The following is a 27,456-nucleotide window of genomic DNA, read 5'->3' as shown; positions in this document are numbered from 1 at the left end:
CAACCCCATAATATGCCGGCCCAACTCTTCCTGCCCAGTCGGTCCGTTGCACACCAACAACGACGCTTATCGCGAAGGGAGCACCTGTTGGCCGGTGCTACCGACGACACGAAGCCAAACCAGGATTTCATGCTTGTGAATTTGGAACCGGGAGTCTGAGTTCTCTGGGCTCTCGGACTGAGCCTTGTCCAGAGCTTCACTCCGACCTTCGTCATCGGCTTTGCGGGCCACTTCCCAGAGTCAACAAGCCCTGAGGGAATTATCCGCTATCCGCTGCTGTACGCATACTACAGGCACGGAGAAGGAATATGCGGCGTACGACGTGCGACGTGCGACGTGCCTTTGCAGAAAACGTGGCGAGCCAGGATCAACAGCCCAAACCTCTTTGGTTTTGTCCCTCTTTTCCTTTTGGCTTCTTGTCCCTTCCTCTGCGTCTCTCGCTTGCTGCTTGCTGCTTTTCTTGATACTGAACGGCATGTCAAATCCGAACAGTCCCCCACAGACCTCGCCTCCCTGCTCCACCTGCTCACCGGCAATCAACAGCGTCCATGTCTCGCTCGGTTGTCGCCGGATCAAGACAGTAAAGATCATCTCTCCACCACCCGTCAGATGTAACAGCTTATTTGGTTTTGACAGCCCGCCTACTGACAGACGAGACGAGATGAAACGGAACTATCCTTTTGCAACTGGGTATCCGTAGTCAAGCAGATAGTGTAGGTGTCCGTACCTAGGGATCCGTAGCCTATGAAGTCAAGACATCAGCCTGCCCCACAGACCGTGCTGAGGTAGTAGGCTGCGATGGACCTTACCCAGACAAAGTCAAACAGTAAGTCTTCGGACTTTGGTAGTCGAGGCTGAGGAACTCGCCCACAGATGTTATCCACAGCAGGCTGGGTCAGTTGGCGAGCTAATTGACAAGTACGCTCACTAAGCGGTTCGATTCTTCAGCGGTAGCGAGACACAACCCGAAGAACCTGCCTGCCGCCTGAGACAAGACCTGCGCGTGCCGGGCAAGAATTGGCTGAGCCCAGCCATGAACCCTTCGCCGATGTAAAGATATAGGCCCGACATGGGCCCATCCTCACCTAAGTCCATACAAAAGTACGCCTTTCCCGTTTCTCACCAATGCCATGGGCATTTTCACGCTGCCGGCCGCCGTGGTTTGCACCAGCTGCCGCGATCGAGCGACGGCCTCGCACTACGTGCCGAGGTCGAAAGTTAGTAACCTTCGGTTATGCAAGACATAGAAACCCACTGCCCACCGTCTCCAACTGCATCGCGACTGTGCCTCTTTTTGTCCCTTGCTGTACATGTCGTTGAGTATGGGCGTTGGAAAAGAAGCAGGAAACTTTGCAACTGTGATACAGCGTGTTGCAGGCCATATCGTCTCATCTCTCCTGTCGCAGCCGCCATCATCAAAGAACCTTCTTATCGGAAAATAAATGCCAGCTTGAAGGTCTGGCATCTTGAGTGTAAAACAATGTTCAGCCTCCATCACCTCAGCTCCCTCAGCTTCCCCTACCCACCAGGAACGAGGGTGAGAGCGATGGGCACTGTTAACACAATGATCAGCAATCACACACCAAAACATCGTCTACCATCGCAGTCCTGAACCCATCGATGTTGCTTTGATCCTGCATGAACCATAATCGCCTTTGGCAGGGCCAGTCCCGAGACCAGACATGAGGAAAAAAAACTCTTTCATAACATGCAACGTCTCTACCGAGAGCGGTGTCTGTAATATCCAATCGAGTCCCATTATGGCTGATGCAATGCCATGCCAGACGCCGGTGCAGAAACCTTGAACCCAATTGGGAGAAACAAAACGTTTGGTGCAGGATGCTAGTCCATGCGGTGCAGCGCGTGACAGAGCTTCCCATTCCAAAGTTTACTTCAAAGTGTTTGAGGTCAATCTGCGGGCACTTCTGCCTCTCGTGGAGTCTGGTTGTACCTGTTGCTTGCCTCCGGGGGCCTGTCCTGTGCGACTAACCCATCTGGCGGTTTTCTGTCGTCCATCATACCACTCCTTCGGATCGCGGCTTGCCATTAGACGGATCTGAAAATTAGTTCCACCATCCTACACGCCATCTGCTCATTCGACTACTTTGCTTTACCGTCGTCTTTGTTGCCCTTTACACCGTGATATAACCGTCTGACGGGTGGTCTGGCGGGGACCTGTTTGTTCAGCCATATTCATTCTGAACGCCCGCATCCGGCAGGGACTTCGTCGCCACGTAGTGAAAGGCGCTCTCGTCAACAGGGCTTCTTGAGACGTCGAGACCGCACCATCTCGGGCGATGTCAAGAGTAATATAGTATCACGTAACAGGGATAGTAATCGCACCTCACGAAGTACCCGTCACGTACTAAATTACGTATCTATTTTAAATATCGTATATATAGACCTTTTCCTTTTATCTATTTCTATTTTAATAATTAAGCTACTTTTATTATACTCTATATACTTATTACTACGTATTATAACTCGTAATAATTATAAGCCTAGCTCTTAATTAAGACCTTATACTATAATAATATATTTATTAATACGATTTTTACGATCTTTTTAAAATAACCGATTTACTTATATTTATTTTAGCCTAAGCTAAATTAACTAACTATAATAATTAAATTAAATAGTTTAACGTACTTCGTATTATAAATAAGAGCGTCGGGGTCTAGAAGTACGTTAATTTAAACACTCTAAACTTTAATATATTTTTTAACCCCTCTATAGTACTTACTTCGCCCTCTAAATTCGGATAATTAGTTACGACCTATAATAAAAAAAAACTACGAGCTTATTAAGCCCGTTATAAAGCGTTTAAAAATAACTAAAAAAACTAAGAAATCATTTATTAATAATTTTTAAATATAACTCTTAATACGAACCTTTCGACTTTTTTAAATACGAGTAATTTATAAAACTAAGCTAAGTTTCTTTTTATAAAACTAGCTATATTACTTACTTTATATAAATAAATCTATCCTTATATTATACCTATAAAAAGGATCTATACGCTTAAAAGTATTTAAAAATAATAAGAGCTTAATACTAAATACGAGTAATTTATAATTTATAAATATAATATTATTAATATGTATATTAAAATCCTCGCTTAGTAGTTAATAAAATTAATTAACGCTATACTATATAAATATATATTCTAAAAAGCTACTAAAAACGGTACTAAGTTTAGTATATAGTAAATTGTTAAATATTTAAAATAAGAATTTATACCCCCCGAATTAGTAATAAGGAATGCGGTTCGAAAGAAATACTAATAAACCCTTAATAAAATAAGGACTAGAATTAACCCCTAATGTTAATATAAAGAATAGTAGTCTACTTACCTCCGAGCTAAAACGTATAATATTCTAAAAATTAGTAAAAAAATCGCTATACTTAACTTCTTAGTTATAGTTAAGTCTAAACTTAACCCTATATAAGGCTAACGTATATATAAAACCTTTAGTAAATTAATAGCCTTCGGAACGTATATAAGGACCCTCGAGGAAATTACGTATATATTTAGTTTAGTAACCTAGGACGCATATACTAAATAACTTTTAAATTAAAAAGGGGCTTACTTTACTTTTACTAAACGCTCTAACTTAATTAATAACGTAAATAATAAAAATAACGTTATATACCCTTATAATTACGCATACCCGTAGCGCCCTATAGTATATTAAAAATTAAAATAGGTACTTATAAGCTAAAACGCTAATAGGTTATTAATACGAATACTAAGGAGCTATATAAAGGAAGTCCTTGCTATTATTAAATTAAATAAATAAAAATTACTCTATAGTAAGCTTAAAAAAGCTAGTTAGCTAAGGAACGATAATACCCCTAAGAAACCTAGGTTTTTAAAAAGATCCTCTAATTAACTTATAGCGAGCTTATTAATAAACTAGGACGAGGGCTACGTAATTACTATATTTATAAAGAGTTAGGACTTAAAAATAAACGCAATTTTTAGTACCCTTATAAGTAACGCTTACCCCCTTTTTTAAAATATAATAATAAATAGCTATAGAGTAATATATTTAGTTAATAATAAGAGCCTACTTAAACCCGAGAGTTATATATTATTAAGTAATAATAACTACGTTAAATTAGGAACTATTATATTACTTATTACTATACGTAATACTTATATTATAAAAAGCGTTTTAAATAGGCCTAAGGAAAAGGGAACTTACGATTTAAAGCTCTAAAACGTCGCTTATATTAAAGGATTTTATATTAATATAATTTTAAAAACTTTACTAAATAAAAGCGCACTCTAATATTATAATCTAAATTATACTTTATAATAGAGAACGCTTTATAAGAGTACTATTAAAAAATAGCTTATTTAAAAAAATAATTTAATTTTCTTTAAATATAAGCTCTTCTAATCTTATCCTTTTTTTATAAACCTTAAGTATATTTTATAGAGCCTAGCTAGTATTATATTATTAATTAGTTATAAAAAATTCCGTTATTTATATTAACGTACTTATAAGAGGTTTAATAGCGCGCTCCTCTAGTACTTTAAAATAAGTTATCTCGGACCTAATACTCTTCGTTAATTATTATATAAAACTCGAAGTATACGTATTAAACTTTTATTATAAGTTAAATATAAAGTATATATATTATTTAAAGCTAAAATAGTAATTTTAAAAAGACTACCCTTAAGAAGAGCCTTATAGCTATAATATTATATATACTAAGATCTCTTTTATTTCGAACTATTTCTAAGTAGATAATAATATATATTTATAGTTTTTAATAAATATAATAGGTAGCTTAGGGGGTTCTTTTTAAAAATTAAAATAAAAAAGAAAGTCTTTTTTATACTATAAAGCCTCGAGGTAGTAATTTATTATTAAAAAAGGACTCTAATCTATTTCTTTAAAAATAATAATAAGACCGTCCTCTTAACTATAAACGTTAAATATATATATAAAACGTAATATAGCGAGCTAAGAATTAAAATAGAACTTCTACCTCTATATATAAAAGAACCCGTAAGTAATACTAAAAAAGTAGGTTAACTTATAATTACTAAAGCTCGTAAAATACGCCTTTTTATAAACCTCTTTACGAATCTATAGAATAAAATAGTATTAATAGTAATTTTTATTTATAATATTACCCTACGGGAGGCTAATAAAAGAGATTTACTTATTATAATAAAAATTAACTAGTAAAAGTAGTATTAACGCTAGTAATAAATAGGTTACTAAGTATAGGATTTTAAACTAGTTACTCTATATCTCGGTAATCTCTATATATATAGCTACTAAGTATACCCTTTTTATAAAGATTATAAAAAAGGTATACGTTAAAAAGAGTTTAAAATACTTCCCTATAAGTATATAGAATACCTAATTAGATATATATTAAAAACGTATAACCTATATAAGGTTTAGGTACCCGCGCTCGAGTAAGTATTTATTACAAAGAATATTAAGTTTAATAAAGAAGTTTTTTATAATCCCGTATATAAAGAATAAGCTATTATAGGTAAGTAAGTAAATTTAATAATTTATAAAATATAAGAACTCTTTAATACTAATAATAAGCTAGTTTAAGTACTTAGGGAAGTAAATCTAGACTTTAAAAATACTAGTATTTAAAATAATTCTATAGTTAAGGATAGTATTATTATTAAATTTTTAACTATTTAGGACGCTAAGTAACTAATAAACGTACTCTAGGGTACGGTTAATAAGGCTAAAGAGGCTAATATAGTCTTATTATTATTATTAACCCCTAAAATAACCCCCTTACGTAAGCTTAGGAGTAGGGATAAAGAAGGGGATATAATAACTAGGTTATAAATAGCTTTATATAGTCTATAGTCCTCTTTATAAACGCTTATATATATTATAAAAGTTCTTAAGCTTTTAATTCTTAATAACTCTTAGTAAAATACTAAAATACGTAATAAACGAGGTATTAATCGTAAGGAAGTAATTCTTAATATTAAAGTCGACGTTAGTAAGGAACCTTTATAATAAACTTCTATTATTATATAAGAACAGAGCTTATAAGAACTACCTTATTAAGTATTAAGTAAAGCTCTATTAAGTCCTAGACGTTTAAACCGGGCCCGTAAACCTCTATAACGCTTTAATAATAATATTTTCGTAACGCTCTTATATTTAAATATAAAAAACGGTAATTACTATAACCGTTTCTAAGACTACTTTTTTTTTATTTTTATACTTAATTAGTAAAAAGCTATAAAAAAAAGTAGTATAAAATATATAATACTTTATTAAATAGTAAAAGGAGTAGTTTATAAGACCTACTTAGAGCGCTTTAGAAGAGTTTAAAAACTATAACTTACTAAAGTTAATTTCTAAAACCTACTAAAAAAGTTTAGTAATATTAAATATTTCTTATTATAACTATAAAAGCTACTTAGGAATACTATAGACGTAAAAATAAAAAAACTAAGGAATATTAATATATAAGAAGAGGTCGACCGTAATCCTAAATAAAGGATCCTATTTTTATTAAAGTAAGTATATACTTATAAATATAACGTTAATAACGAGGTTAGCAAAATAAAAGTACGTATATATATAAGGGGGGATATATAACTACTTAACCCCTTATAAAATACGTACGTTTCGACGCTCGCTATAAAAGCCTTTAGGTTTATAATAATAATAACTACTTAATTCGATTTTAAAATAAACTAATATAATACTATTAATATATTCCTTAACACGCCTCTTAAAAATAAAAAGTTAGTAATTATTAAACTTCTAAAGGGATATAAAGTTATTAATAAAATAAATAAGCTCTAACGCGCTCTATATAGCCTCCAAAACTTACTAATTTTTTAGTTCTAAACTTTTACCTCTATACTTCGTAATATAAATATAATATATAGCTACGAAAAGATCTATATTTACTAAACTATAAATAGGAAAGTAATATTAATATTTTATATTGACGACTTTATTATTCTATATTATTAAGACGACTAAAAGGCGGCTTAGGGGATCGTTAATAGTATAAAAAAATATATTAATTTTAAAAAAAATAGACTAATTAATTACTTTTTTAGAGTGCGGATTTTATAAGACTATATTACTTATAAGGTTTATTTTATTTACGACGTATATATTAAGTAAGTTACTAAGCGCTTTAACTTTATAAATTTACTATATCTAACTACCCCTCTTTTTTAAAAAGAGTTTAAACTAAACGAGGAGTAAGTAATAAAGGAGGAAATAAAGAGCTATTAAAAAAAAGTTAGGAGTATACTTTATATAGCTATTATAATTAAACTAAACGTTACCTTTACTTATTCGTAATTATTATAGTTCCTAATTAACCTAAGCGCAACTTATATTAAAATAATTAATTACTATATCCGATATTTTTATATAACGAGATATCTTACGCTCTATTATAATAATATATTAAATACGTAATTATTACTTCTAGCTAGAGATACTAGCTTTGTAAATAACGAAGTAATATAATAATTATCTTAAAAATATATAATATTCTTTTTTAGTAACCTAATTTAATAAAAATTAGTACGCTAAGTAACGGTTATAACGTTAACTACCGAAACTAAGCTTTTTTATTTTAAAGAAATTATAAAAGAGACTATAGTTCTAAAGCGCCTTTTTAAAAATATTACCCTTAACTTAAAAAAAGTATAGTTAGTTAATTATAATAATTAGTAAATAATTTAACTCGTCATAAGAAAAAGAAAAAAAATAGCTACTTAACTTTACTATATTAATATATAAAATATATAGCTAAAATAAGAATACGCTAAAAATAGCTTCGAGGTTACTTATATATTAATAAAAAACATACTAGTAAATAGACTTATTAAAAACTTTTTATAAACTAAATTCGAACATTTTTATATACTTCTTAACCTCTATAATACGTAAAAAACTATTATAAATAATTAAAATAATTAAAAATAATTAATTTAAGCTACGCTTAAAAAAACTTAATACCTAAAAATAGATAATAAACGGAACTTAAAATACGGCCTAGAGGCTTAAAATAAATAAAATAAAAACCTCTTATAGCCTAAAGGCCTAAACTCCTAAAATAACCTTACCCCGTAGGGTATATATATATAAAAATAAAACCCGGGCTTATACTTATTATTTAAACTCTTAGTTTATAAAGTACGTAATTACTAAGAATATAACGTTATTAAAAAAGAGGGTTAGTACGTATACTAAAAAACGTATTTTACGTATTTCGAAGTTTATAAAGTTAAGAATAATAAGGGTAGCGGGGGGTATAAGAACTAAAACGATTATTAAATTAACGACTTAGAGTATAAAAATAGGTAGCATAATAAGAAGTTAGTTATAAATAATTATAATAAGTATAAAAAAGGACTAGGGGTGCGGGTTAAGGAAGTCCTCTATATAAAAGCTAATATAGTTCTTATATAGCCTCTAGTTTTTATTTATTTAGCGAACGATATTATAAAGTTTAGTAATATTTTATTAAAACTATAATTAGAAATACGCTTTTTAATAATAAAAAAAGATAATATATTTATAAAAAAGGGAGCGTTATTTATAATAGCTTTAATAAGGGCCTAGGTTATTAACTATAAAACGACTAGTATATTAATATACCCCTTAGCTAAACGGCTATTAAAGTAGCGCGTATATTAGCTATTACTTTTTATAAAATAACGATTATTATTTTTAGGGTTAGTATACTAGAGGGCTATTTTAAAATAGGGTAAGTATTAAATCTCCCGTTCTTTAAGAGCCTCTCCCTTAAGCTTCTTAAGGACTAAGTATACGTTAAATAGGCTTAAAATAATAAAAAGAACTATACTTATTACGGGGGGTACTTTTATTTTTTAGCGTTCTTTTTTATTTTTTATTACTTTTTTAAAAAGAGCTAGTTTTACGTTTTTTAAACTTTAGAATAATATTAAATATAAACTCTTAAAATAATAAGTATATAATATACTTTTTTTAAAGGGCTTATTATCTAAACTAATTTTATTTTTATTTTTAGATTTTAAAGGGGGGATAAATAAAAGCTCGTTAAAGTTCTTATTATTATTATTTACCTTATTATTATTCTTATTATAATTATTAAAGAGAGCCTCGAACTTAATAAAGTCCTCGGCGTTTTAATTAATAACCTTAATATCTTTTTAACTAAAAAAGGAGAGCTTAGTAGCCGGGCCCTAATAAGCGAGTAAGAGGTTATAAAAAGGGGAAACGACTTAAAAAGGCTCGTTAGTATTATTACTTATTTAAACTCTTAATAAACTATATAATATATATATAAGAAATATTATAAAAATTGCGTAAAACTTATTATTATTTTTTAAATATATTAGATATTTATATTTAGAATAAAATTAATAAACGATTTAATAGTATAAGTATACGTATAGTAAACGGGGGTACTTATAATAATTACGAGAGGTTAAAAAGAAAAAAATAATAATAACTAGGTAATACTATAAAAATTTAGATATATATAAAGCGGCTAAGTAGCCTCGCCCTTAGTAATTTATATATTAAAAGTAGTATAATACGTACTATTCTAAGTTAGGATTCTATTTATTTTAAATAAAGGGATATATTTATAATAAACGCGGTTTAAAAAATACGTATCCCTTATACTTATTTTTTTTTTATTTATATTTAACTAAATTAGGCCTTTATAAGGGTATTTAGAGATTCTATTTTAGGTATAATAGCTCCCTAGCGATAGTAATTAGGGGGTATATTACGTAATAAAGATAGTAATTATACCTTACAAAGTACCTATTACGTACTAAATCACGTGTCTATCTTAGATATCGTATATATAAACCTTTTCTTTTTATTTATTTCTACTTTAATAGTTAAGCCACTTTTACTATACTCCGTATACCCATTGCTACGTGCCATAACTCGTGACATATGGGCTGATATCTTTATTGAAGGACTTGCCCAGTTGTGCTGGCTCTGGTAAAGCCTTGGCCGTTGCTTCTACAAGGCAGAGAGCCTAGCCCTAGGGCCCAAGCAATCCTTGAAGGCTGCAACAAAATTTCCGGCGGCGAAGTACTCGATCTTGGTGTAGCTTCCGTTGGACTGCGGCTCTGGCGCGGACGGCAGTCTTCTTGCAGCACATCTGAGTCCATTCTTGCTCCTATCAAGTCTCCGAGAGGCAAAATCTAAGATGTCCCGTCCATTTGGTCCAAGATCTTTGTAAGGTCCATGCTCGCGTTGCGCCAGCCACTTCTCGAACGTATTGGGCAAAGCAGGTGCGGCTCAGGAAACGTGCGTTGATCTGGCTCATCGACGTTCAAGGATCCCCGTCAGAAAAGCCACGAGTTGTGCAATCCATCCACAAACGGCCCCCCTGTCGAACAAAACGAGCTGCTCCTCTCATCCTTGCAAGAGCCACGCCAGGAGGCCCGGGATGATGAAGAAGGATCCCAGCCCACTGGAGCATTCGTTTCTGCGGGACTCTTCCGTCGATGCTGCAGGTCCCCTTTAGCGGCCCGCAGAATCAGCGCTCATTTTCCCACTGGAGCCTGCAATGCTGATCTGAATTATTGTTGGGGAAAAGTCTAGCAGAATGCGACCCTGAGGCAAGACGAGAGACTGCCAGAGTCGTGTTCTACTGGCGGCGTTGCAATTGCATGAATCAGGGGGTGACATGCTTTCCCCGAGAGCGGACGTGTTCGGCCAGGACCCCCGCTATTCGAAACGAAAAGCTGGCATCATGGTTGTGCCATGCGTTGGAAGAAGGCTTGACTGCAGAGAAAACATTGTTACCTATCGAAAGCGGAAGCATTGGCCAAAGCTCTTCGCGGATAGAATGTCGTCGTATGGCAGATGGAGGAAGGTCCAATACTTGATGTGGCTGCGTGGCGAGCCGCTAGATATGGAAGCAACGAAAGAGGCGTCGTCGAGTGGGGACGTGTTTCCGCAAGCAACATGTAGCGATGACCTGCTGAAGGGCGAGGCGCGAGCTGGCTACGGCTGCGGGTGCGACGGCGGGTTCGTGCACGAGAAGGAGGCAGACGAAGAGCTCGGTCCACGAGGCGTTTCCGGAGTAGGGGCTCAATTGGGGTTTTGTGGCAGCGATCTGGTGTCACGCAGGGGCCTGGAGGATCGAAGTGGCTCTGTCTTTCCGTCTGTTGTGTGGAATGCCACGATGACGCTCCATACTGAGAACGGATACTCAGCCAAATTGAAGGCTCAACTGGAGCCTTTGATTGATGCGCTGCCCAGGTGTTATTTGACAGCACAGCCAACAGCAACTGAGCCATTGATTGGTCCATGGTGTGAACGGGATGGCCGCGGATCTGTCGCAGTCCTATGTTGATTGTGGGCGGAGCCCGTTAATCTTTTGAGTTTGAAGCATATCGAACAAGTCTTTGAAGGTGGTGTAGGTATCCGCAGGTGAGGGCAGGATGAGACAGGCGACGCGGATTGGGTTGGTGTTTTGGCGGCAGACCAGACGGTTCGAGGTTGAGAGTTGTTGAATCGACGCAGCCATGGGCCATTGTACTCTGAATCTGCAAGAGTCTATTGGCTTTCGGCTTGTTTGCTGTGACCGTTGGCTTCTCTCCTTGTGCAAGAAGTTATGAGGCATGGCAGTTTGCAGCTCGCAACCTGCATTTCTGGGACACTCCGGCCCAACATTGTGCATGAGAAAGGGTGTGCGTCAAACCATGACATAGGTCTTCTTCGAAAGCACGTCCAGACCGGCAACTAGAGATTATTCGAGTGGCTGCTAGCACCTAGGGAACTCAGCCAGAAAGCTTAGGTTGTGGTTGCTGAGAGGTAGGTATTCGATATAAAGATGCATTTGTGGTGCCTTGAGGAGCATGACATGAGTGTCGAGAGGGTTGTGAGGGTCGCGTGCGAAGCACTGGGGGATGCGGCGAAGTCGATCCTCGATGAGGGTCAAAGAGAGGGCATTCATGAGATGGTTCGTTCGGCTGGGTCCCGAGGAACTGTCCGGCTCCGAGAAGAAGAAGAAGAAGTAATTTCAACGAGCCATTGGATTGGTTGAGCGACGGATGAAATGTCTGAGATGATGGCGGACTGAATATCTGACCAAAGAGAAAGAGGTATCAGAGGTGGTGAAGCCTGAAGACGGCATTCGTAGCTTTGCACAGAGGAGACGAGGATTGGCGTGCCTTCGTGCCTGTGTACTAAGGCGACCAGAGTCACTGGACAGTGGACGGTGCGACGGGGAACTGGAGGTGGCTTGCTTTCTAATGCAAGTGCAAGGAAGGCGCGGACAGACTTGAGAGTACCCCAGCACAAGTAGCTGCCAAGTCTCGTGAGCTGCAATTCTGCGGCAAGAGCGGGCCGGGATGACAAGACGAATCAGACCGGCGATACAAGCCAGGTACGTCAGGAAATGGACCCACTTGCATCCCGTTCTTCTCTCGCCTTAGGTGGAAATCTAGAGCAAGGTACGTACTCGGGACATGCAAGTTGAGGCAGGTACTGCTACCACCCCGGCTCAAGAGTTCCGCATGTTCCTGTTCCCGCTCTCCTGTTCATGTCGCATTCCTTTTTCTTTTTTGCTTTCCAACGGATAAGCTATGCTGCAGCTCTAGCTCTAGCAAAGGTCTGTTGGTTAGAATGAATTCGGTCATACGGGTACAGCGAGGTAGCATCGAAGGTGGTCGGACTGGCATTCCATAGAGTCAGGGTCGTGATCGACGTCGTGGCGGTGGTGGTGGTGGGCGTTTGTTGTGCGGCTATTCACCTTTGCAGTGCAGCAGTTCAGAGTCTACTCAGTACTACCACAGTACGCCATGCATGGAGGAACACGGGTACAGAGAATAATCATTCAATCTAGACTAGATAATCCATGCTTCCATAGACACAGCAAAGTCGCATCAACCCTGTTCTGTTTGCTTGCCCATGCCATTGCCAGGAGTCAAGCCCAAGGACAAGCATACGTACCCATACCCGGGACCAGCACTTGCGTGACTCTCTTTCCCGTCTAACCAATGTACGAAGCGAGGTACCTTTACCCTGCCTGACCACCACAAGGTACTTTGCGTATCCAGCCGTCCTCGGTTCATACCTACTCTATCCGTACATACCATGGCCACGGCAAGTGATGGAACGGGGCCCGATGGTACCTTGTCAACGGAGACCATCGACGGAGGCAAGGACGAGGGAGGCACGGAGGGTACCAAGTGTTGACAGCTAATGAAATTGAATCAGGTAATAAGCACATAATGTACTCCGTACCTTACGGATACCATGAGGTGAGGAGCATGGAGCACAGAGCACGGAGCGCTCCAGATGGATGAGGTGAGGTGACTGAGCAGGTCCCAAGTCCCAGGAGCAGGAGCAGTAGGTAGTGAAGAGGGCGGTACTTCATAGTTTGCTCTTTGTGCGTGCGTTTGGGTACCAAGTATCCCCGTACGGATACAGCACTTTGGCTTGTTCTTCTTCTTCTTCTGCTGCTGCAGAACAACCTGTCTGCTTCGTCTACTTCGACTTCTCTTTCTCGCTCTCTTCCTCCTCTTCTCCTATTTGCTTCCAATCTTCCTTCCCCGTTCCGTGCGTGTCCGCCGTCTTCCTCGATCCTTCACCCAGCACTTGGCTACCCTTATCACATCAATCTCGCTTGGTCATCACCAACATAGCTTAACAGCCTCTGTGTGTCACTGTCACGTCTCGTCTCGTCTGGCCTCAGCTTCTTGTCTGCTCCTCACATCATCGTCGCCATCGTTCCTTTCTCCAATTCCTGCGCTAGCCCGTTAGTTCTCTCCCCTGACCCGCCATTGGCCTCGCTGGGCAGCAAAAACACCTGAGCAGGAGGATTAACATTAGCAACCCGCAGCTCACCGGGCGTCCGCTACGAACGCCCCCCAGAGTCTTAGCGGTTTTTGTTTTTCTCTAACCTGCCAGCGGGAACAAGAACAAAACCGACAAAAGCTTCCTCTGCCCACTCCCGCCCGTCTTATTCCTCAAACCTGGACCTCCAAAAGGTGTACAGCCAGAGACAGGCACGCCGCAGAGCACTGCACCACCACACCACACCGCACCGCACCGCACTTCATACCTACGGGCAGGCATTGCATTTCGATTCTTCTACCCACGCCATCCGCCCTCGCCGTCGCTCCCGTCGCCTTGTTGTCTCGCCTCGACTCGACTCGACTTCCAATCTCTCTTTCCCCCCATCCTCCCCGCCTTGCGCCTTGCGCTTCACCTGCGTCACGCTGAGATTACGATCCAAATCGACCCTTTTTCTTCCATCCCGGCCCGGCCAACCTCTCATCGCTCTTATCTTCATCTCTTCGTCTGATCTTGCCGACCTTCAACGCCCTCGGACCATTGCGAGACCGTTCCAATCCTACCTGGACCTCGACGCGAATTCCTCCAAGAACCCTCATCCCCGGAACTAGCTGCTCGCATTTCTTCTCCCACCTCGTTTTCGCCTTAGACCGTTACCATCTCCACCTATCCGCCTCATTGATTGTTTCTCGGTTTCTGCCCACACTTTTTCTTACCGACTGAACGCGTTACTTTCTTTTCTTTTTTTCCCCAACACTTGTTCAGCGTCACCGCGCCGGCTCCTTCGTGCACCCAAGTTATTCGGCGATAAACGTCCCTACACCAATATGTGTTTCGGGGCTCGAACAAAAGATGACGGCGGTGGTGCTCGTTCGCGCGACCTCGACCGCATGATCCGACAAGATGAGAAGCGCCTATCCAAAGAAGTTAAGCTGTTGTTGCTGGGTATGTTGACGCGATCGCTAACTAGCACAATGAATCTGTTCGTGCGCTGACTTTGTTTTCATTTGCACAGGTGCCGGAGAATCTGGAAAATCCACTGTCCTGAAGCAAATGAAGTTGATTTACGCACAAGGTTTCAGCAAGAACGAAAAGCTCGAATGGAAGCCGGTCGTGTTCAACAACATTGTCCAATCATTCCGTTTGATCCAAGATGCCATGACCGAAATGGGAATCGAGTTCAGCAACCCCGAAAATGAGGCAAGCGACCCCCGATAAAGCTCATGTTGACGCCAATTGCGTGCGACAACCTCGAGACATCCTGTCACTCTTCGTGCGTGCAATGAATAGAACGGCCCGGCTAACACATGGTGTCTCTTACAGAAGCACATGGCGCATATCTTGGTGGAACACGAGATCAACGCCCAAGACCCTCTCCCGCGCGATTACCTGCAACCTGTCAAAGAACTCTGGGTCGACAGTGGTGTCAAGCAGGCAATAGCAAAGGGCAACGAGTTCGCCCTCCACGACAACCTGGCATAGTAAGCATACTGTCGCACCACCTACCTTTGCAGACAATATGCCTAACCGATATAGCTTCTGTGACGATTTGGACCGCATTTGGGATGCGAGCTACGAGCCCACAGACCAAGATTTATTGCGATCAAGACTGCGAACCACGGGAATCACCGAAACGGTTTTCGACCTCGGTCAACTGACATACCGCATGTTCGACGTCGGTGGCCAACGTTCAGAACGGAAGAAGTGGATCCACTGCTTCGAAAATGTCAATTGCTTGCTCTTCCTTGTCGCCATCAGCGGATACGATCAATGTTTGGTTGAGGACAAGGACGGCGTAAGTGTGACCGAGTCTATTTTTTCTCGCTTTCTGTCAAGCTGACCAACCCAACAGAACCAAATGAACGAAGCGCTCATGCTCTGGGAGTCGATTGCCAACTCGCACTGGTTCACGAAGTCTGCCCTTATCCTCTTTCTGAACAAGATGGATCTCTTCAAGGAGAAGCTCCCTAACAACCCAATCACGTCGCACGGTTTCACGGATTACCACGGCCCCGCCGAAGACTGGAAGTCTGCCAGCAAGTACTTCTTGGACAAGTTCCGCGCCCTCAACCGAAACACCGAGAAGGAAATTTACGGACATTTCACGAACGCCACTGATACGAACCTGCTCAAGATCACGATGGGCTCGGTCCAGGATATGATTATCCAGCGCAACCTCAAGCAGCTGATACTATAAGGCAGAGCCAGCGATATTGGGTCACCAGGTGGCCTATGATTATCCTCAACCCCCCACCCCACGGCATGCATGAAACATGCCAACTCTAATCGATACCCGCGGTCTTTCCGGCTTTCCTAAGCTCATCACGGCCCCGCCCGGCGGCGCTAGTCATTCACGACGATTGCCACTTTGTCGTATATTTGCGATTACACGCCTGGGCCTCCCGGTCGCGATACATCAGCGAGCCCATTGCGGACGCCGGCACCGATATGGATGTATATTACTCCACTTCCTTTGTGTCTAATTTCTCGTCATCTATTGTTCATATGCCGGCGTTGGTCTGAACAGAGAGTTTGGCAAAAAAAAATTGTGGCTGGATCACTCGGCTATTTTTTTTGCATATTATCATCATCACAGCGGTCGTTGGTACCGCGCAGCCGAGGCCAGTAGAAGAACGGTAAACAAACCACTGAGAGTGGTCCCAACTCGGAGCCTCAAGGTTGAGGCTCATGGGAAGAAAGGAAAGAAGGCGGAGCAGGTTGCGAAGGGTGGTTAGTATGAGACGAAACGGGAGCGAGTGGAGAGAGAGGCCGAGCAGAATTGGATTCGCGTAACGATGGATTGATACCTAATCAAGTGTTTCAAAGCTTTGCCGCTCACATTGGGGGTCAGGGGAAAGACATGTGTGTGGATTTATGCTGCGAGGCGGAAGCGCCGCGGGCTACAGAGCAAGCAGCTATCTCATTTACAAGAGAAAAGGAAAAAATCAGATAAAACATGTTAAAAATTCCGTCTGATGACCGCCCAATGCGTATGCTCTAAATATGTAAAGGGATCTTGTTCGATGGAGTTTATTTTCGGTCGAGCCTCCAATGCCTGACACTCTTCGCATTGAAGAAACATCAGCCTCAATTTTAAGCTTTCATGTAGAAGTGGCATATCCGACCCAAGGAGTTGGGTTGGGACCAGACTGCAACGGTTATTGATACTACGTCGTGCTCTAACCGATAACTGGCGTCCGGGAGAATTGGACTGGACTGGGCTTGTCATGGTTTCGGATTTTGTGATACCCCAAACATGAGCTTACAAAGAAGATGTTTCACGCGGGGGAAGCAAGAGCTGATTTGGCCGGACGAACGTCGCCAGGCAGGCTGCCGAAAAAAAAAAAGATTCAGCTGTTTATCGGGAGGAAGAGAGATTGGGGTAAGTAATGGTGCGTGCCTGTTACAACGTCGTTGGGGATTTCTGATTTTCCTTTCTTTTGCATTCTATCTCAGCCCCTTGCCTGGTGTAAAGCAAGAAAGGCGGCGGCGGACGGCCAACCGGTGCGTCGTGAGGTTTACCGATTGCTTGGGTTCATTCGCTGGTATGTAAGTTGACCTGGAATGTAAGGTGTGGCACGGGAATCGCAAACGAGTCTTGGTTAGGTTCCGATGCTGCTGGGTTAGGTGGGTTCAGTTTGCGTGCCACGGTAAAGCTGTAGCCCGATTCCCGTAGCGTTGAGATCTGGGATCTTTGTTGGGGTATGGAATGTCTGTTGTGGATTGCTCCCTAGCTTATAAGCTACGTAGAAACATTCCTTTACCTACTCGGCCCGGGAGAGTGTAGGTGGGAGGGTATTCATCACCATGGGGGATGGTAGGCATGGCGATGGAGTCTATGTGTCTTGTGTTTCGGGGATGGAGGGATGGATTCGGAGGATTGAATCGATTCTACTTGATGAGGTCTGTCGTGCTTCGAGGTGGCATACTTCAACTGGTCTTGTAGATCTCAGAAACGACAATGAGAATTCGGAAGACACGAGCCGTATATCAATACTTGAGATAATACAATACTGCGTACTATATATCAAGGCGCAATGATGAGCAAGGATCCTTCTTGATCATGGAGTAAGGAATGTCCAAGGAGAAAACAAAGTAATTAGCGGCGGCTGGACGCGGGGGAGTCCAAGGTGAAGGCCGATCGGAGCCGGGCCGAAGCAATTCAATTTCCCGATAACGGATCGGACAATTCGGAGCCGTGAAAGGTACCTCGCACTGTAGGAATTCGTCTCTTCGAATGCTACAAACACAGTGCGATATGCGGTCAATAGCCGAACCGCAGGGATGAGCTCCGACCGCGAAGCCCGTCACGGCAGCTACCCCGCCGTTATCGTTCCTCCCCCCACCACCACCACCACCGCGCCGAACCAAACGTCACTCGCAAATCGCAACCCCCTCCGCTTCGGAAAGCACGTAGCCCTTCCTTCCAACATACAATGCGCCTCGCCCTCCGCACCCTCCGCACCCTATCAACAACAATCACCAACTCTCCTGCCCACCGCCTCGTCCCCTTTGGCAACTTTCATCGCAACGTCCGCAAGATGTCGTCCCTCCCGTTCCCGGTGCTCAAGAAGCCCGTCAAGCTAGCCTGCATCCAGCTCGCCTCGGGCGCCGACAAGGCCGCCAACCTCGCCAACGCCCGCGCCAAGGTCCTCGAGGCCAGCGCCGCCGGCGCCAAAATCGTCGTCCTGCCCGAGTGCTTCAACTCGCCCTACGGGTGCGACTACTTCCCAAAGTACGCCGAGACGCTGCTCCCGTCCCCGCCCACCAAGGAACAGAGCCCCAGCTTCCACGCGCTGGCGGCCATGGCGAGCGAGAGCGGGAGCTACCTCGTCGGTGGCTCCGTCCCGGAGCTGGATGCCGAGACGGGGAAATTCTACAACACGAGCTTGATCTTTTCGCCCGAGGGGAAGTTGTTGGCGACGCATCGCAAGGTGCATCTGTTCGACATCGATATCCCGGGCAAGATCACCTTCAAGGAGAGCGAGGTGTTGAGCCCCGGCGACCAGGTCACCGTCGTGGACCTCCCCGAGTACGGGCGGATCTCGGTGGCCATCTGCTACGACGTGCGGTTCCCCGAGCTGGCGGCCATCGCCGCGCGCCGGGGATGCTTCGCGCTCGTGTACCCGGGCGCCTTCAACTTGACGACGGGGCCGATGCACTGGCGGCTGCTGGGACAGGGGAGGGCGGTGGATAACCAGATTTACGTGGCCATGTGCAGTCCCGCGCGGGACATGGGCGCGACGTACCACGCTTGGGGACACTCGTTGATTATCGACCCGATGGCGAATGTACTTGTTGAGGCGGAGGAAGGGGAGGGGACTGTTGCGTGGGAGTTGGAGGGTGAGAAGATTGAGGAGGCGAGGAGGAATATTCCTATTAATTCGCAGAGGAGGTTTGATGTGTATCCTGATGTTAGTCAGGGAAAGCAATGAGGATGGTATGGGATGGGATGGATGTTTGGTGTAAGAGAGTTTCAAAGAGATGATGATGTGTGTTTGTTGAAGCTTGTGGAGCAGATTAGGTGCATATAGAAAGGGGTGTCGGTTCCATGTATACCATTGTGGCGCATACAAAAGATGGTTGGGTGGGAGGAAAGACTTCAGCTTAGGTATTACGTGCATCAATGAAACCTGCCTTACATTTCAAGCAGAGTTATATGCGGGATATCACGGTGATTGAGGGATCTCGTAGACGTTGATCAGTTGAAGCTCCACTACATGTCAGCCTCGAGATATCGAGGGCTACTCGCCGTCATCCAAGCAGGTGATCATGATGATCTTCAGCCCTCACTGTGGAGCAGCCAAAGTCTGGGCCTATCTATCGGTCTTCAGAACATGAGGAATACTCATACAGCCAGTGATTCTGTCTATTGTCTTTGTCCAAGATACAGGATGGAGGGAACCACGAGGATCGTAGACCACCAAGGCTTTGATCCCAAAACAAACACCACCATGCATCGACTTTGGCTTTACCTATAAGACAGACGTAATCTGGTCTTCATAGTGTAAGGGAATCCACATCAACTCAATAATAGCCCTCATGGCAGGTCTGAAGGAATTCCTCTTCTGCTGTCACAGCTGAAAAATGACCGCTTCGGCATCCCATTTGCAGCCGAAACAATCATTAGAAACGAAGCCAAGAGAAAAACGTACATCTATCTTCATCTCTTCAAAGCCGTCTGCACCCTAGTCTTACACTCATAACACAGACTCGCCCCATTGACCCTTGCAATCGCCGCCTCGTGCGGCATCAACGTCGCCATCTTGGCCTGGAACGCAATCGACGCCGCAACCACGAACTCGCTAGGCAACTGGCCCGCGAGCCTCTCCCACGAAGCCGGCGAACAGTTTTGCACAAACAGATCCCGCAACCTCTCCATCAACCCCTCGACGTCGTCGTCTCTCCTCCGGTGAAGGCTCGCCAGCGCGACGTAGCCGTTGGCGAAGTTGAAGACCCACCACTCGGCGCCGTGTTGCTGCTGTGCATCACCACCTCCGCAGCTGCCGCCGAGCTTCGTGGCCCCGACGTCGAGCGTCTCGCGGATGGCGGTGGACACTTTCCCCAGGAGCAGGTCGTCGTGGAAGCGGTCGCAGAGGGACCACATGTCGACGAGCTCCGTCAGGTCGTGCGGGGTGTGCATGTCGCAGGGTTTCAGGGAGAAGGGGGAGACCTCGTAGTAGACGGCGTCCTCGCCCGGGTGGTCCGCCGCGTTGCGGCGGCAGCGTTTGACGCGCTGGGCCGTGAGGCGGGTGAAGTAGCATAGTTTCACGTAGGTGCCTAGGGTCAGCGGGCTGATGCTGACGTTGACTTCGCCGTCGTTTCCGTCTGCGTTGTCGTCGGTGTCGTTGAGGTCGATTGTGTTTGTGTGGGATTCGGCGAAGGGTCCGTCGAGGCAGCGTTGGAAGTATTTTGAGGACTCTACTAGGAGGGACTTGTGGATTGCAAAGGACTGGTCTGAGGTCTTGAGCCAGATTATGGTTTGGGGTTGCCTTGGTCTCTGGTCAGTGGGAAAAGTGACTCAACTTCTCTTCCATCATGGACGCTTTCGGACAGAACGAGATAATGCTGTGACTTCACTCGCAACAACTCAACAGCACAAACACAATTACAGCTAGATATCAGATCAAATCGCTTTTCAGCTTGTTGACTCACCGTAAGAGAGAACCCGCATCGCTCAATTCATCAGGTCTTGGCGCTCCTCGGCCAAGTGTGGTATTCATGGTGCATATGTTTCTGCAGGTACATTCGCCAATCTGAGATCAGAATACGAATGTGAGAGTGGGAGAATGAAGTAACAAAAAAGCCAATTCAAAGTGACGGACATTGCACGGTCGACCCCGCGCGGGATACGGCCTCGGTAAGAGAGCTTGTTCAACTCATCTGATGTTTGGGACCCAATCGGGTGGGTTATCTTGACTCGATCATGCGCGGGTGAAGGGATGATCTTTCAGCTACATTACATTTCCATCGACGGAATCTCGCTCCACAGCTGGATTACAGCTTGTCATCAAGCACACTATGTTCTGACGTCACAGTCATACGGTTCTTCGGTAACCTTGTATCGTGATCTGTCTTCACCTTATCTACAGACAGCTGTCTCCGGTCACCGTTTGGTTTGGGTAGAGAGCTCTGATACTCAGAGGCTATGTTCTCTTCGTTAGTCGATGTATTCAGTTTGTCTGGCGGTTGATATACTTACATTCGCGAAGAAGCCCCGGGGATCGTACTTGGACTTGATTTGAGACAGCTTTGCGACATTGGCGCCGTAGTACGAATCAAGCGGAGGGGTGGAAATCGTGTCATCCATGTAGCCCGAGTAACTCGCCATTCTGTTGTCACTCTCATCAGTCACTCATTCTCATCAGGCTCAAAACACAACTAGAACGAAGAAGAACCCACCCAACAAGAGGACGTAGGTAATCCTCCAGGCTCTTGAACCATTTCACATAGCCAGCATGGACCTTCTCATCCGCGGAGCTGGACACGATGAACTCCATGTGCGAATACGCCTGCTCGCGCCACGCAAACGCCGCATCGCCCGCGACCGAAATGTTCCACGCGTGCCACTCGATCCACCCCTGCGCCGCGTCGTCGAGCTCGTCGATCCGCGAGATGGCGTTCTTCATCGTCTCGTCAGTGAGCAGCTTATCCTTTTGGACCATGAAGGATTTCGACAGGCGGATGAAGCGCGCCCAGGGCTGCGCGGGGGGTAGCTCGGGCGCTTTTGTCGTCTCGTTGTAAGTGAAGTTTGCGTAACCCGGGATCTGGACGAACGGCTGCTGGATCGTGTTGACGACAAACGGCGCGACTTGCGCAACGGCCTCGTCGGCGCCGCACTCGTTGACGCCGTAGCCGAAGAGGCGGGCGTTGATGGTGTTGCACCCGCCCGAGATGTACGCCGCCGGTTTGCCGATACCCAGGAGCCCGGAGGCGTTCACCATGCCCTGCAGCTTGTCGAGGGTGCAGCCGTAGCACCACCCAATCACGTCGGTGCGGTTCTTGTACAAGTTCACCTGCGAGCTGAGGGCGCTGTCCGCGCGGGGCGCCCACTCATGGAACGTCTTTGCGATATCGAACCGCGTGTCGGAGCCGTTCCACTGCAGGTACACCATGGCGGACCGGGGGAACTCGTACATGCGCAGCGTCCACTCGATGACGATGCCGTAGGATCCGCCGCCGCCGCCGCGGATGGCGAAGAAGAGGTCGGCGTTTTCGTCGCGGGAGGCCGTTACGATGCAGCCGTCTGAGGTGACTACCTTTGCGGACTCGACGTTGTCGACGCCGAGGCCGTTTTGGCGCATCTGCATGTTGAAGCCGCCCGCGGAGAGGAAGCCCGAGATGCCGACTGTGGGGCAGATGCCGCCCGTCCAGTCGAGGCCTTGCTGGCCGAGGGCCGTGTAGAGGGCGCCGAAGCGGATGCCGGCGCCGACGGTGGCGGTCTTTTTGTCTGCTGCGATGTTGACGTAGTCGATGTGGGTGATGTCGATGACGAGGGCATCTTGGAGGGCGGAGTACCCGAGGAAGCTGTGCAAAGTAAGTTACTTTGAACTCACCGAGGGCAGGTTTGGAGATGTTGAATGCTTACTGGTGACCACCGGTTCTGGGGACTGCTTTGATGCCACTCGTCTTTGCGCATTGGATCAAGGGTGCAACTTCATATGGCTTTTCTGCGTAAGCAATCAACACTGGCATCTGTGTAAACCTGTTGACCATATGGTAAGCACTGTGTCCTGAACTTTGAGGCAGTATACCGGTCTCACTGGATGGCCTCTCCGATTCTCGCATCGTGGTAAGTAGGATCAGTCGGTGTCACGATGCGCAGAGCCGCGTTCCCTCCAAAGACCTCCTCCACACATGATTTGAGGGCGTCTCTTTTGATCCGAGGTGCGGCAAGGACTGCCTGCGCAGAAAACGCAGCGAGGAGAAGTGACAGCTGCATGGCGAGGAGCTATGGCGGGTTGGCTGATTCGTTGACGAGGAGGATGGTCTGTGGTTGCTGGTAGGGCAGGAAGGAGTTCTTCCGGAAGGTCGCGGGTGACTGTTAAATACATTGCGCCGATGATCTTTTGGGCCCCCTTCTCCCCTGCTTCGCAGACCACAAGATCGAGGATATGTACAGCCCTCTTTCCTCCGTCTTGGTCCTTAGTTGGCAAAAGTATAATACGAAGCACAATCGGTCGATAGTCAAACGAGACGCCAAGGATTAGATTAGCGAAATGGACTTCCAAGAACAAAGTCCGGCTTGGGTGAGAGTGGCTGTGATATGTTGGATGCTGTTACCTAGGCTCCTCCGCTAGGAGACGGATGGGAGCCCCGGGGTGGATCCCGCCGCAACGGCCGGTGGTAAGATGTGATTGGCTAAGAAGGCACAGCCTCCGTCCGAGTCAACACGGAAGACTCCGGAGAACATCGGAAGTATGCTTTGTAAAAGAAGAACAGCCAACAGCTCTTGACTGGCTTGACTCTTAATTTCGGTGGCTCTTTGAATCGTGAAATAGGCCAGGATACCTCGAGCGAGCAACCGCATAATCCAACATTTTGGCGATCGGCACTCTATGTTGGCATGATAAGATCACCAGACAGCACAAAAGGATCGTGTCATCATTAGTCTTAATTTCGTCGAGGCATTTGCAACCATGTCGATTTTAAGATAAGAGTTTACGGTATGCGAAGAGAAGAAAAAGGGCAGAAAGGCGGGCTGGCAGTATCTAGACAGTTTCCCAATCGCCTGAAGAGACTCGTTGATCAGAGCACAGAGTGTTCTTCAACACGTCAAACTGAGCATGGGGTGCATAAAAACGATCGCTGGATCTAGATTTCGCTGCGATTTTGATGCGAAACCTCTCAAAGCTTCTTTCACTTATCTCCAGACCACTGGCCTTACCAGTATCTCATTTTAGGTGAGCCTACCAACTATGCGTGCGCTCAGAGGGCCCTTCAGTAATAGCAAGAAATGAAAGCTCACAGTACTCAGAATGAAAGTAAACCATGAGTTGTCAGAGTATAAGAATGAGAACCATCAGAATTAGACGATAACATGGGCGAAGACAGCTGTAGCCAAAGAGGCCAGTGTCGCTACGTGATGGCGCCAGGAATTGAGTTAGGACCGGAGGGTTTATCGTCGATAATATATTCTGAGTCGACCCTCATCCTCCATATGAAAGAAGTAGGCATATCCACTCAAAGTGTCACGCGACATCGACAGGGTAAGAGCAGTTCCATAGTCCGTTTGCGTATGTTCACGGCACAGCAATCCACCCGGACCTTCGGAGAGGGCATTGCATGACGTACGCCACCGGGATTCGACGGTGAAATAAAGTGAACCGTCGTCCTGAGTGATGTTCTAGAAGCTCTCAATGCGACATCTGTTGCATCGTGCAACCGCAAATTCCAAGAGGAAGAGTACTTGGCCAAATGTGATGCAGACAATATACGAGAAACATCCAACTAGCATGTTTACCTCCGACGAAGCCAAGCCATCAAAAAGCTTCCGGCGGAGTCCTCTCTTACGCGTTCGAACAATTATTAAACGGTTCTTTGCTAAAAGCGATCGGCGGAACGCTAGCAGCATGGGTCTTATGAGATCGAGATGTCCAAGGCGCAGGCGGACCTTGGCCGCGCACCCATGACTCCTCAAGCTCTCTCCGTAGTCCGAACCCAGGGAAGAGGAGCCCAACTTCGTATAATCCATATGTGAAAGTGATTCCATTGAGTTAGGCTCCATCCATGCCATGCTCGAGGATCGGCGGAGTCAGGCGCTCGCGATCTCCGACGGGCTGAAGCATATCGACGAGGAGATAATGGGAGTCACATCTGACTGCTCCCGCAAATCCTCAAGCTGAAATAGGCATGTGCAGGATCTTCAAGTCACGGGATTTTAAGCTTGATGCAAAGAATATCTTAGAGTATCCATGCATGAGCCACTTCAAGCCACAGTTTCGATGGAGCGGCTCATACCCCAGATCGACGAGGCTAAATCATCCCTTGAGCCCAACGCCTGGACATCACCGCATTCCGAGGCCTTTCGGAGGGACGTTTTGTTTACCCACCGGAGCAAGAAAATCGACCTTCACCGACAAGTCAACATGTTTCGGGTGGCCTTGGCTACGCGATGGAGTTCATTTCAACATCCACCACGAAGGTAATTGTTGTTTTGTTGTTGTCTCGTTGGCTTCAGACGGACCTCCGCCGTCGGGCATCTCTCAGTGTTCATGGAGATTGGTAATTTGCTGAACTTAAGAAAGACTCGTGCCCTCCAGATCCTTTTTCCTGGACAAGTCCACCAATATTTCTCGTTATTTTCTCTCTTCGAGTGTATCCGCGAGCCCGTCTGGCTCATACACCAGTCACACTCGTTTCTCCGCCGGTCCAGTCGTCGTCCACTCCTCGAATGATGTTGATTCTTCCAGCACTGTTGGTCGCAGTAATACTTCTAGCAAGATGGTATTCCAAGCCTAGGACGATCCCCGCCTACAAAGGCGAGGGCTTCTTCTCCTTCCTCAGCGACGCCCACGACTACGCAGTCAAGCCCATCTCGCTCATCCGTCGAGCTCAATCCCAATGCGGTAACATCTTCTCGATTCAGATCCTAACGGTCCACAATGTCTGGCTTCGTGGAAATGAGCTCAACAAGGCTTATCTCGACATGCCCGAGAAGGCTTGGTCTTTCGGCCACGGAATGGTGAGGTCACCCTTCTCCCAGATAAGCCACCTCAACCCCAGATTTTGAGACATTTAGAAAAGTAGGACTTGTCTCAACTCACATGTGATTGTTAGGGAATATTTCTCAACAAGATACTCGACCCTGGATACATGGATAATATCAGGGTCATGGTCGGCTCCCTCAGCCGGTACATCAACCGCGCCACGGCTCAGGCGCACATGGCCAAGTGTACCGTGGAGGAGACGCACCGCTGCGCACTTGAGTGGACGACCAAGACCGATGTGGAGCTCTTTGACGGCGTGTCCGAATTGACGCACAAGGTCATTGTCAGAACGTTGATGGGCGATGACTTTTACGAGTCGAGCGAAGAGCTCTTGGGCTTATTGCACGCGATGGAGTCCGATATTGGCAGCATCTGGTCCTTTGTGCTGCCCGACTGGGTGCCTCACCCCCCGGCGAGGAGGTTGCATCGCGCTCGTGAGCGCGTGAAGGAGATCTTTTGGGAAAAGCTTAGCCAGCGACACGTCGCGGCGAAGAACGGTGACCTCGAGACTGACCTGCCGGACTACATCACGCACACGCTGCACGAACAGAGCATGGCGCCTTTGAGGCACTTTCTTCCTTCTCATCACACTGTTTTGATGTTTGCTGCTCACACTTCCACAGTCGCTGCGATCTCGTGGGTCGTGGTATGCGTACGTATAGTCTTCATCTCTTCACGTGAATGAGCAGCAAAACTGACAAACGCCTCTCAGCTTTTACGCCATCCCGATGTCATGGCAGCCGTGAAGAGAGATGCCCGTAACGGAAATACAGACTCGGCGCTTCTACAGGCCTGTATCAAGGAGACGATGCGCTACTATGCAGGCATGAAGTGCCTCCGTCTCGCGATGCAGGAAGTACCTGTCCCAGGTACGGATATTATCGTGCCAAAGGGCTCAGTTGTGTCCATCTCGCCCTACTTGACACACCATGACCCCGCCAATTATCCGAACCCGGACACCTGGATGCCCGGACGTTGGCTCAATGCCGAGAACAAGCTTGTTAACCTCGAAGAAAAGGACGGCAACAGTGTGAAGAGCATGCTGTTTGGCGGCGGCAGCCATCGATGTCCAGGAGAGAAGATGGCCATGATCATTGTGACGCAGACCTTAACGACGCTGTTGCGGTCCTACGATATTACCTGGGCTTCGCCGGACCAGCCTCGGACTGTTGACTTTGAAGACCTCGATTTTGACAAGGTTGGCTCCCCTTGGCTGAAGGTAGGCCGTCCAATAGTTTTGGAGATATCTAGGTCGCTTTGCTGACATCTTATCAGGGTGACTTGAAAGTGAAGGTTTCTAGGAGAAAGTGGCCCGAGATTATGGCGGGATGTTGAGATTATTGTAGTGCACGACGGTTATATGAGTAGAATTAGTAGTCCACCATAATGAGCGATGGGCATTTGGCATTATTGGAATAGAGAATCAATGAAGTTATGATCATTAGACCTCTCTG

General features: G+C 45.0%; 4 protein-coding genes across 4 annotated transcripts, besides 2 other annotated features; 3 read left to right on the top strand and 1 right to left on the bottom strand.

The window, feature by feature from the left end:
- Positions 1–1,518: 1,518 nt before the first annotated feature.
- Positions 1,519–1,553: a sequence feature (Short protein (CABS01_05976, KAK1518442.1) was converted to a misc_feature.).
- A 91-nt stretch (positions 1,554–1,644) lies between these two features.
- Positions 1,645–1,684: a sequence feature (Short protein (CABS01_05976, KAK1518442.1) was converted to a misc_feature.).
- Positions 1,685–14,620: 12,936 nt separating this feature from the next.
- On the top strand, positions 14,621–15,990 carry CABS01_05975 (guanine nucleotide-binding protein alpha-2 subunit; the record flags this gene model as incomplete). Its single annotated transcript, XM_060539343.1, has 5 exons — positions 14,621–14,738; positions 14,809–14,921; positions 15,117–15,274; positions 15,330–15,588; positions 15,646–15,990. 5 exons carry the CDS (start codon positions 14,621–14,623, stop codon positions 15,988–15,990), a joined length of 993 nt encoding a protein of 330 aa, XP_060404738.1.
- A 2,239-nt stretch (positions 15,991–18,229) lies between these two features.
- On the top strand, positions 18,230–19,228 carry CABS01_05974 (carbon-nitrogen hydrolase; the record flags this gene model as incomplete). Its single annotated transcript, XM_060539342.1, has 1 exon — positions 18,230–19,228. The coding sequence occupies one exon, from the start codon at positions 18,230–18,232 to the stop codon at positions 19,226–19,228; it is 999 nt and encodes a 332-aa protein (XP_060404737.1).
- Positions 19,229–19,956: 728 nt separating this feature from the next.
- On the bottom strand, positions 19,957–23,235 carry CABS01_05973 (uncharacterized protein; the record flags this gene model as incomplete). Its single annotated transcript, XM_060539341.1, has 6 exons — positions 19,957–20,785; positions 21,384–21,439; positions 21,496–21,625; positions 21,696–22,820; positions 22,882–22,998; positions 23,057–23,235. The coding sequence occupies 6 exons, from the start codon at positions 23,233–23,235 to the stop codon at positions 19,957–19,959; spliced, it is 2,436 nt and encodes an 811-aa protein (XP_060404736.1).
- A 2,451-nt stretch (positions 23,236–25,686) lies between these two features.
- On the top strand, positions 25,687–27,337 carry CABS01_05972 (uncharacterized protein; the record flags this gene model as incomplete). The annotated part of the gene is made up of 4 exons (XM_060539340.1): positions 25,687–25,977; positions 26,073–26,654; positions 26,715–27,221; positions 27,278–27,337. The coding sequence occupies 4 exons, from the start codon at positions 25,687–25,689 to the stop codon at positions 27,335–27,337; spliced, it is 1,440 nt and encodes a 479-aa protein (XP_060404735.1).
- Positions 27,338–27,456: the final 119 nt, after the last annotated feature.

Source organism: Colletotrichum abscissum (assembly GCF_030869225.1).
Source record: "Colletotrichum abscissum strain IMI 504890 chromosome Unknown Scaffold_12.1, whole genome shotgun sequence".
Lineage (NCBI taxonomy): Eukaryota > Fungi > Ascomycota > Sordariomycetes > Glomerellales > Glomerellaceae > Colletotrichum > Colletotrichum abscissum.
Note: the sequence above shows the minus strand (reverse complement) of the source record. Positions and strands in the feature narration are given on the sequence as shown.